We start from the raw sequence: 9958 nt of genomic DNA, 5'->3' as shown, positions 1-9958 counted from the left end.
TAGTAACCCCACGTGAGCTCAGACCACAGGAGATTGCACTCACACCCTGGATCGAGGCTGACTCCACCTCCTTCGACTCTTCCCGACCCCTCCTTCCAGTCCCTTCTGCACTAATGACTACCTGCTCTCCTTTCTCGCTTTAGTCAGTGTCCCTTTTAACCATTGAGGACCCCGCTGACTCCTACAGCCACCCTTGGGTCCATAAGCCCTTCCTGGAACTGAACTTGGCCGCACATTAAAGAGCTCCACCGCCTTTTATCTGGGCCTCGTGTACCTCGCCAGCGAGCACCGTCCCCTCTAAGGGCGGGAGATGCTGGCGGCTCCGCCCCCTAACCCATGAACTGACCTTCCTCAAGCTCTGGCCCGGGTCCGGATCCGCCCCGGCCAGGTCCAGCCCCGCCCAGCGACAAGTTAAGAGCTCCCCTTCCCCACTGTGCCGAGTGCTAAGGACAGATCGCCACCGGTGGGGGACGAGCGGGGTTGGTTCTCGTCATGGCGACAGTGCGGGTGGCAGCTACCCTGCGGACAGCTGCTACCGGCGGGAAGTTGCACGGCCCACGGGGCACTGGGGGCGCACGGAGACTGAGTGGTAGCGCACGGCGGCGGGCCGCTGGGGGTGCCAGCCCGGGACGCCGGCTCAGCACCGCGCGGGCACGTGCCCAATCCCAGCCGGAGGAGGCCGAGGGCGCTGAGGACCGCGTCCAGTCGCCCACCACAACCGAGCCGTTGTGGACGCCGCCTCCGGCGCCGCCCGAAACCCCCGCGCCCCCGGCTGGCCGTTCTCTGGTGCAGCGGGACATCCAGGCCTTCCTGAACCAGTGTGGGGCTAGCCCCGGGGAAGCGCGCCACTGGCTCACCCAGTTCCAGAGCTGTCACTACTCCGCAGACAAGCCCTTCGCCGTCATCGAGGTGAGCGGAGCCTTGTCACCGAGAAGGGATAGGGGTGGTGTAGCGACTGTCAGGCACAGCAGGACAAGCTGTGGACTGGACAGAGGAACTGAGAAAGGGCACGGCGAGTGCTGACGGGTGCCGGGAATGGGCGAGGTCTCGCGCTGCTCCAGAAGCTTCCCTTGCAACCTGAGGTCGAAACCTGGGGAACCTAACCCTCAGATGTGATGCCTGAAGAAGGTCCCCCACCATGGACGCAGTTAGGGGTTCAGAGGGTGGAGTTGCTTGCATCACCCCTCCCCCCAAGGTGTCCCAGAGTCCAAGGTTACTGGGAGGAGCGGTGGGAGGAACTGCAGTGTGAGATAAGGGAGCGGCAAGACCCAACGGGCAAAGGGCGGAGCAGGTGGGCTCCAGTGACCAGAAGTGGGGCCTGTCAACTCCTGAGCAGGTGGTCATGAGAGGACCTAAGGTCCTCGCTGTAAAGATCAGGCGGCTCAGGGCCGATGTGGCTCGCATTGACGCCCATTCGTGCCTCGTGCCCGCAGGTGGATGAGGAGGTGCTCAAGTGCCCGCGGGGCGTATCCAGCCTGGCCTTCGCCCTGGCCTTTCTGCAGCGCATGGACATGAAGCCACTGGTTGTTCTGGGGCTGCCGGCCCCCACAGCGCCCTCGGGCTGTCTTTCATTCTGGGAGGCCAAAGCACAGCTTGCCCAGAGCTGCAAGGTGCTGGTGGATGAGCTGAGGCACAACGCAGCCACTGCAGTGCCTTTTTTTGGCGGCGGGTCAGTGCTGAGTGCTGCAGAGCCAGCCCCCCATGCCAGGTTAGTGCCGGCCCTGCCCTCCTGGGCGTCGTCAGAGCAGGCTACTTGGCCCACCCTGCCCCAGTCCGATGGTGCTGGAGGGGCCCTCTCGAGCACCACGTCTGGCCCACAGCTATGGTGGCATCGTCTCGGTGGAGACGGACCTGCTGCAGTGGTGCCTGGAGTCCAGCAGCATCCCCATCCTGTGCCCCATTGGGGAGACGGCTGCACGCCGCTCAGTGCTTCTCGATTCTCTGGAGGTGACCGCGGCGCTGGCCAAGGCGCTGCAGCCCACCAAAATCATCTTCCTCAATAACTCAGGCGGCCTGCGCAACAGCAGTCATAAGGTGCGCTCCTCCTTTTGCACGCCCACCCCACCCCATGACTCTAGGACAAGCTGAGCCCCCACCCTTACGGCCCCTGCTCGCCTCCTGGACCGGCCACAGTCACTTTCAAGCCCGGTAGATAGGAAAGCATAATTATAAAAAAAACGAGTTTGGCCTCCTGCGTCCAGATCTGAGCATTCCCTGGCGGAATTCGCCAGGGGAAGTAAGTTAATAAAGGGGTCAGAGAAAAGAGGTCCTTGGGGAAATGACGCAATCTGGGGGTTAAGGAAGACATCTGTGGTCGGCTAAGGGCGCATGGCTCATCCCCTTGCTGGGGACTCAGGTCCTGAGTAATGTGAACCTGCCTGCGGACCTGGACCTGGTGACCAACGCGGAGTGGGTGAGCACCAAAGAACGGCAACAGATACGGCTCATTCTGGACGTGCTCAGCCGCCTGCCCCACCACTCCTCGGCTGTCATCACCGCCGCCAGCACGCTGCTCACGGAGCTCTTCAGCAACAAGGGTGAGGGTCCCCGGTGGGCGGGCAGGTGAGCAGGCGGGTCTGGGGCCGGAGGTTGAGCATCGGTCTGGCCTGGCTGTAGGTGTGCAGGAGTTCAGCTTCTCCAGCAGCCTGGAAGTCGTAGCGGGAGGCCACACCAATGGGTTCCTGCTCCTGCTGAAACCAGGTGGAGGTGTGGGAGGCGAAGATGGACCAGGCTGGAACGGAACTTGGGTAGAACTAAGGAGATGGGCGGGACTTAAGAAATCGGATAGGAGGGATTTTGAGGGGACGTGACCGAGGGGGAATAGCCGAGTGTAGGAGAGGTGGGCTGGACTTGGGCAGGTAGGTGGGACTGGGGGCGGGATAGGAGAGAAGGACTAAAGGTAATAGGAGGGACTAAGAGTGATGTGCGAGACTTGCATCTCCTTGAGTGAAAAACAGACAAATTGGCAAACCACAGAAATCATTTGACTTTGGAGATGTCCCGAAGACAGTAATTGTACCACCAGTCCCCTCTCTGCCTGGAGCCCCGAGCAGGCCGCATATACCGAGAAGTGGGCCTGGCCCTGGGTCAACCTAACCCCTTCCTTCATCTCACCCTAGGCTCAGGGACCCTGTTCAAGAATGCCGAGAGGATGCTGCGAGTTTGCAACCTGGACAGCCTAGACCAGGGGCGCCTGGTGAACTTGGTCAACGCCAGCTTTGGCAAGAAGCTCCGGGACGACTACTTGGACTCTCTGCGTCCGCGGCTGCACTCCATCTATGTCTCTGAGGGGTGAGCCTGCAGGCCTCAGAGGGCAAGGGTCCAGGGTCATTTATGGGCAACTTCAGATCAATGAGAGGTCCCAGCCTGGCTCTCCCGCCCCCTGCTCCAGGTACAACGCTGCGGCCATTCTGACCCTAGAGCCCGTACTTGGGGGCACCCCATACCTGGACAAATTTGTAGTGAGCTCCAGCCGCCAAGGCCAAGGTTCTGGCCAGATGCTGTGGGAATGCCTGCGGCGGGACCTGCAGATGCTGTTCTGGCGCTCCAGGGTCACCAACCCCATCAATCCCTGGTAGGCCCTGTCTCCCTCTCCTCTGCCACTTCCGCCAGCCATGACTGGGTTTCACCATCAAGATGCTGAGCTCCCCAGGGCTGTAGATATAGCTCAGTTGGTAGAGTCCCTGCTGCAGATGCACAAGGCCCTGGGTTCAATCCCCAGCACCATAAGAAAAAGATACTAAGCTTTCCTTCTTTTACTAGCTTCCCTTCCACAGAGAATGGCCTGGCCTGGGGTTCCCTAGTGACATTCCTCAGGCCCACATCTCTGCTTCCCTTGAAGCAAGTGATACCTCCTAACCCCCATGTAGCAGCCTGTCTCTCCCAAGAAATCCTGACCCTTCTAGAGGCTCCTTTCAGACTCCATTGCCAAACTCCTTATTCCAGGTCCACAGTACCTTCAATGAAAAACCCCTCCTCTCTTTCCTTCATAACTATACCCCTATCCCTCCCTACCCTATTCTGTGGACACTAAGAAGTGACCAAGAGGCTGGAGATATAGCTCAGTTGGTAGAGACCAAGAAGTTGGATATGCTGGCATATGCAAGTCTCATCTACTTGGAAGGCTGAAGCAAGAGGATCATAAATTCGAGGCCAGCCTGGGCAACTTAGCAAGACCCTGTCTCAAATAAATAAGTAAATAAAGTCACCAAGAACCAACCATCAAGGCAGTGGGGAGAGGAAGGGATGTACGTATTCTGACCTTCCTAGCTGTGACCCTAGCAAGTTAGCTCACTTCCCTGAGTCTTAGTTGCTTTTCTGTGAAAAGACAGTACAGCCTGAAATGTCAGGCTCAGCTGCTACTGAGGGGAGAATGAAGTAACACAATGGGTCCCAGCTGGGCATCTGGCATATAATATACAACTAATAGACTCCTGAAAACAGACTCAGTGAGTGAGCATGAGCCTTGACCTAAAAGCTGCTCCCTTTTCCTTCCCCCCACCCAGGTATTTCAAGCACAGTGATGGCAGCTTCTCCAACAAGCAGTGGATCTTCTTCTGGTTTGGCCTAGCAGATATCCGGGACTCCTATGAACTGGTCAACCATGCCAAGGGGCTGCCAGACTCCTTCTGCAAGCCAGATTCTGACCCAGGCAGCTGACCCTTACCACAGGTCCTATAGGCCCTGGGATAGCCAGGGTAAACGGAAAGCCATGCCTGCTGAGGGTGACCCCAGGCAGCCACAGGCTGGTTGGGGCTTGTTGGCTGAGTAATTTGCAGAGGAAGAAGCAGCCCCAGCTCTGCGCAGAGGGAACACCAAAGTGGGACAAGTACAAGGAGGGGGGGGGGCCAGCCTAAGGTTTTGAAGACACAACCAGGTGGCTTTCAATTTTCAGCCTGGGGTCTGGGGCATGGGTGCCTTGGAGGGCCCTACTTGGGGCTAACCTTAACGATAGGCCAGTTTCTAGGCCTCTGTGCCATTTTGAGGCTCCCTTGCCCAAAATCTGTCTCACACACACAGACACCACCTGATATTCTATCACTCACCCTAATTCCTTTGGGTCTTGCAATTTTTCAGAAGGCCTTGATTAAAATGCAAATACTTCTGTGAGTCAGTTCACACTTGAAAGGAAATTAGCAGTGACCCTCTGGAATCAAGAACTTGAGAACCAGGGGACTTACAGAGTAAAGGAGACAATAAGATGGAGGGCCCCAAGGATGAATGCTGCCATCATCTCCTCACCTGATGCCAGCTTTCCCCTAGGTTAGAAGACATTTAGGCCAAGAGCAGCCCCAGCCTCCATCCCCTGTGGGAGCCCCACCCCCACCCCCAGCTCCCTTTCCAGGCTGGGCCTAGTGCAAGACCAAACATCAATGGCTCATCTTTTACCTACAAGAGCCCAGAGAAGCCACAGGGTGGGTTTGGCTTGAAAGTCTAGACTTGGATATGTCCCCCAGCCCCAATGGAGCTTGTGTCATCTCTGCAAGACCAGCATACCTCAGAGGAGCAGGAATCCAAAGCCCAGACATTTCATTCACCATTTTTTGAAGCACATGTCAGGTGCCCTACTAGATACTAGGATTATTTTCTGTCCAAAAGTGCACAGAAAAATAGGGAGATGTTCAATTAAAAGCCCCTCTTGGTGACAAAACCCAGGCCCTCAGAGAAACCTGTCTTCCCTCAAGAAACATGTCTCAAGACATACTGGGCTTAGGTACTAGACATCTGACCTAGAATCCTGCTTTGTAGCTGGACTTGCTCCGCAGCTTGGGATAAGCTGCTTACCTTCTCTGAGCCCCCATTTCCTCATGTGAACATGTAAAATACTTGTTGAAGTGGACACAACCTTAGTTCACTCCCTCCAATTGCCCTTGCTAAAGTTTTCTTCAAAAGAGCTGGCCCCAAGAGGGGAAGGAAAGACAAGCTACAAGAGTGAAATCAAAAGTATAAACAACAGTAAAGATTTTGAGGTTTTGCTGTTTTATCAAGCTGGAGATTAAACTCAGGGACTTGCACATGCTAGGGAAGTGTTCTACCACTGAGCTATACCCCAGCTCAGATTTTGAAATTCTTGAAGACAGTCAAAGTCAAAGGACTATGGAACTTTCAGAACAGGGGAAACCATGGGAGGATCACAGTTCGGCTTAACCAGATATGGTGTTTCAAGAAACTCACAATCAATCCCAGCCAATGGCAAAGTGCCCTGTGAGGAAAACAGAAAAGTGAAGCCAAATGTCTATATAAAGTGTTTATTTTTGGAAGACTGTGTGGTCTGGTGTTTGGGAGGGCACTCTACTCCCACCAGGCCAACCATACAGCTGGAAACAGACAGCAGGGATGGGAAGCTGGCTGCTGCCTGCTCCACCCCTACATATCCCAGAGGTTCTCAAGGTACATGACAGAGAGCTGGTACTGTTTCTGCCCCCAGCACGCTCTAAGAACTGTGTGACTTCTGTACTGCCAACTCTTCTGTTCCTCCAGGGCCTGAGCCATATGTGTCAACAGTCCGAAAAGCACCACAGAGCTTAGCTGCATCTGCCAGGTTCAAAAGGAAAATTTTCCCATTCATGTACTTCCCAGTCTCCATCTTCCTTCCTCCGTCACTCATTCTCAGCAGCTGCACCCTGCCTCACTCCCTTCTCAAAAATTCTCCCCTTCCTGGGGACCCAGGAAGCAGCTGGCCTCAGCTCTCCTCTCAACAAACAGGAAAAAAAAAAAAAAAAAACCCGTGAGGCATTAAGTTCAGGGATCCCACCTTCCCAAGGACAAGCCAGGAACCAAAAAAGAGACCTGTCTCTTAACTATGCAAAAAAAAAAAAAAATGGGGGGGGGGAGACAAAGAATCAAACAGACCAAGAAGCATAAATAAACAGCAACAGGGCCAGCGAAGCAGTAGCTCCCTGTGCCCATCTCAGCCTCTTGCTGTCAAACTCAGCCATCAGTGGCCAGAATGACAGCAGCCCCGAAGATGCCCACACTCTCGCCGAGCAGTTTCATCTGGTTCCAGAACTCTACACGTCGCATGTTGTGCCAGTAGGCAATGTTGCCATCAATGAGCAGCATGACTGGGGGCAGCAGGACAGCCAGGATCTGAGCAGCCAGAGTCACGTAGTAACCTGACAAGAAGGCCAGGGCCAGGATGCCGTACAGTACGAAGAACAGCTGGATCATCAGCTCCCCTCCTGGGAGATGGTTCAGATATGCCAGTCGGTCTTCCTTGCTGTGCTGCAGTGAGTAGGCCTGGAGACACACCATCCTCTAAGACTCTCCAACAGGCTGGAATGCCCATCTGGGGAAGGCCACCCATGGGACAGTACCTGCAAATCAGCCCTGCAAAATGGGCCACTAAGTCCTCTCTCAGAATGGGGACTCTGAAAGTAGGACCTGTTTCCTTCCCTGACTACAGGGCCCCAGCAGGTTAAGCTGTATTTCCTCTTCCCCAAGGGCTTTTTTTTTTTTTTTTTTTTTTTTTTGGGGCGGTGCTGGGAATGGAATATGCTAGGCAAATAGTCTGCCACTGAGCTACACCCCTAGCCCTTTTAAATTTTCTGAGACAGTGCCTCCCTAAGTTGCTAAGGCTGGCCTCAAACTTGTGATTCTCCTGTCTTAGTCTCCTGAGAAACTGTGACTACAAGTGTGCAGCACTGTGCCTGGCCCCCTGGGGCTTCTGAAGGAAGGAAGTATATATCCACAGTCACACTGGGGGGTCCCACCTCTGAATATACCATGGAATCCCACATGGAGTCCTGCACAAGGATTTGATACCTGGCAACTAAGATGAGGCCAAGTACCTTCCACACTGGCCTCCCCTAGCACCAAGGAGAATCATGACTGACTACCCAAGGTACTTCCCATCAGCTCTAGGTGGCAGAGTCCTAGCTACAATCCCATCAAACCTCTCCTCTGTCCACTTTCCCAGTCCTCTAGAGGCTGAATCCATAAGAGAAAACCACCCCATCTTGTTCTTCTGTCTTTCAGGGTTGGAACTGAATGGTCAATCCAACTTCTCTACCTGGTGGGTTTAATGTTGGAAGAAGGGCTCTCAGTTAGCTCTAAGTTGCCTGGAGGGCTGGTGAGCCCAGAAGCTGTCCAGGGCAACCACTGCCAGCCACGCCATCAGCAAGCCCTTGTTCTGACTATCTTCTTGGGTTCTGTCAGGCCTGGGCTCACATTTCATTCCCAGTCAGGCACCTCCAAACATTAGAAACCCAACCTACCACGCAGATGAGGTAGATGCCCAGGAACACCTGGCCGGTAGACTGAAGAGAGCGGCTGCGGGGTTTCCGACGGTATAGCTCCCCAGCACCGCTGGCTAGCACCAGAAAGCCACCGATAATGGCAACTGTACGTGAGTACATACGAACCTAAGGCCAGGGCAAGGAGACTCCAGTCAGGAACTGCAGCCACCACATTTTTCCTGGCTGCCCAGAGTATAGAACTGCCCATTTCTACACATATGATTCCAACTGATAATGTCCTCTTATTTCTAAGGGTGGTTGGCAGAAAAAGCAGAGATAGATATTTCTTTTTTACAGAAGTGGAAACTGAGGCCCAAAGGGGTTCAGAAAATTGTCCACAGTACTACTGAAAGTAAGTGACAGAACTCAGACACCACACATTGTCCCTTTCCCCATCCGGTAGGTCTGGAGACTCAGTCGGTGTTCTTTCCTCTATACAGTATATAGAACAGAGTCAGAAAAAGGAAGAGAGGGAAGGAAGAAGGGCCGAACTCACCCTCCAGTAACTGTACACATATCTGCCTCCCTTATTGGACTGACAGTCCCTTCTGCGAAATCAGTCCTTTTCCAACCTTACCTTTAAGTCTGCAGTGCTCAACATAGGTTCTGACATTTACAGGTTTAAATGCTGCACTAAGATTAATTACATTTCATAAAATTAGATGGTTGAACCAGATACTCACCAAGGTCCTTGTTGATGTATAAATCTGGGATTACTAAACTAATAGTTTAAAGGATTCTTAGAATACGTGTCCTGGGTTCTGATCCTACCAAAGAATGATGTAATATGATCTCAGTAAAAAGTCTTTCCCATCTCTGGACCTCAGTTTCAACACACTGAAGGGAAGGTTTGTGTGCTCACTTAAGGATCTTCCATTTCTGCCCTTTAACACAAGTCTAAGGACTCCGTCCTCCCAGGATTCACATCTGACTAGCACACCATGCAAGCCCACTAAGTGCCCTGGGAATTGGTCTGAAGCTCCCCCTTCTGGGGCCAAAACGCTCACCTTCAGCCAGTCCCCGTAGTGGACATAGCCTCCGATGTAGGCGGCGTAGGTGCTAATAGCCAGCTGGAGTGCTGCCCCCAGCGCGAACCAGCGCCGCTTCACTCCGAAGGACATGAAGCTAGCACACAGCACGGCTGCCCCCATGTCGAAGTACAGGTAGGGCACTGGGATGTCGGGCTTCCTGCGAGCCGAGAAGCAATAAGGACAGAATAAAACCGGGAAGAGCCTTGAGACCCCGTGAGTTCCCCCCAAGCTGCACTGCTCCCTCAATTGAAGACCCCTCTCGTGGCTAGAACCACCACATCAGATCTGGCCAGATGCCCAGACCATAGCACCCCTCCCAAGTTAAAGGCACCAATTCCTCCCAGTCCAAGAGTCTTCTTGGGCCCCAACTTCTGGGCCCCAACTTCTTTCCCACATCACTGCAACCCAGTTCTCAGGACAGGCCGTATCGCCCCCCACCGCGTTCGGCGGCTGCGTGGGCGCGCTCACCGGCGCGCCTCGGCCCTTTCAGCGTACAGCATGAGCTGACTAAAGCAGCCCCAAAAAGGGCAGCGTGTAAGCAGCACCGAACCCAACTGCATGATCAGCTGCAGCATCCATCGTCTCGAACCTATCTTCGATGCCATCTTGGGAAAGGGCAGTCCGCAGCAGCCTCACCCGGGTCTGGGAGGCGGGCTCTGGGATGGGCCACGCAACTTCCGGTCCCTTGCT

General features: G+C 54.4%; 2 protein-coding genes across 4 annotated transcripts; one reads left to right on the top strand and one right to left on the bottom strand.

Moving 5' to 3' along the window:
* Positions 1-474: 474 nt before the first annotated feature.
* Positions 475-4659, top strand: NAGS (N-acetylglutamate synthase; the record flags this gene model as incomplete). Its single annotated transcript, XM_081271988.1, has 7 exons — positions 475-909; positions 1434-1708; positions 1821-2034; positions 2357-2537; positions 3120-3291; positions 3392-3574; positions 4506-4659. Exons 1-7 carry the CDS (start codon positions 493-495, stop codon positions 4657-4659), a joined length of 1596 nt encoding a protein of 531 aa, XP_081128114.1. The 5' UTR covers positions 475-492.
* Positions 4660-6234: 1575 nt separating this feature from the next.
* TMEM101 (transmembrane protein 101) lies at positions 6235-9958 on the bottom strand. Of its 3 annotated transcripts, none has more exons than XM_081271967.1 (4): positions 9858-9958; positions 9245-9425; positions 8217-8363; positions 6235-7239 (listed from the first exon to the last, which is right to left on the bottom strand). In XM_081271967.1, the coding sequence occupies exons 2-4, from the start codon at positions 9386-9388 to the stop codon at positions 6931-6933; spliced, it is 600 nt and encodes a 199-aa protein (XP_081128093.1). In that variant the 5' UTR covers positions 9389-9425; positions 9858-9958; the 3' UTR covers positions 6235-6930. The 3 variants fall into 3 exon arrangements, with proteins under 3 accessions (XP_081128093.1, XP_081128092.1, XP_081128091.1); XM_081271966.1 differs by having other exon boundaries at positions 9824-9921; XM_081271965.1 differs by having other exon boundaries at positions 9737-9918.

The sequence above is a fragment of the Spermophilus citellus genome, assembly GCF_964194105.1.
Source record: "Spermophilus citellus genome assembly, chromosome: 17".
Lineage (NCBI taxonomy): Eukaryota > Metazoa > Chordata > Mammalia > Rodentia > Sciuridae > Spermophilus > Spermophilus citellus.
Note: the sequence above shows the minus strand (reverse complement) of the source record. Positions and strands in the feature narration are given on the sequence as shown.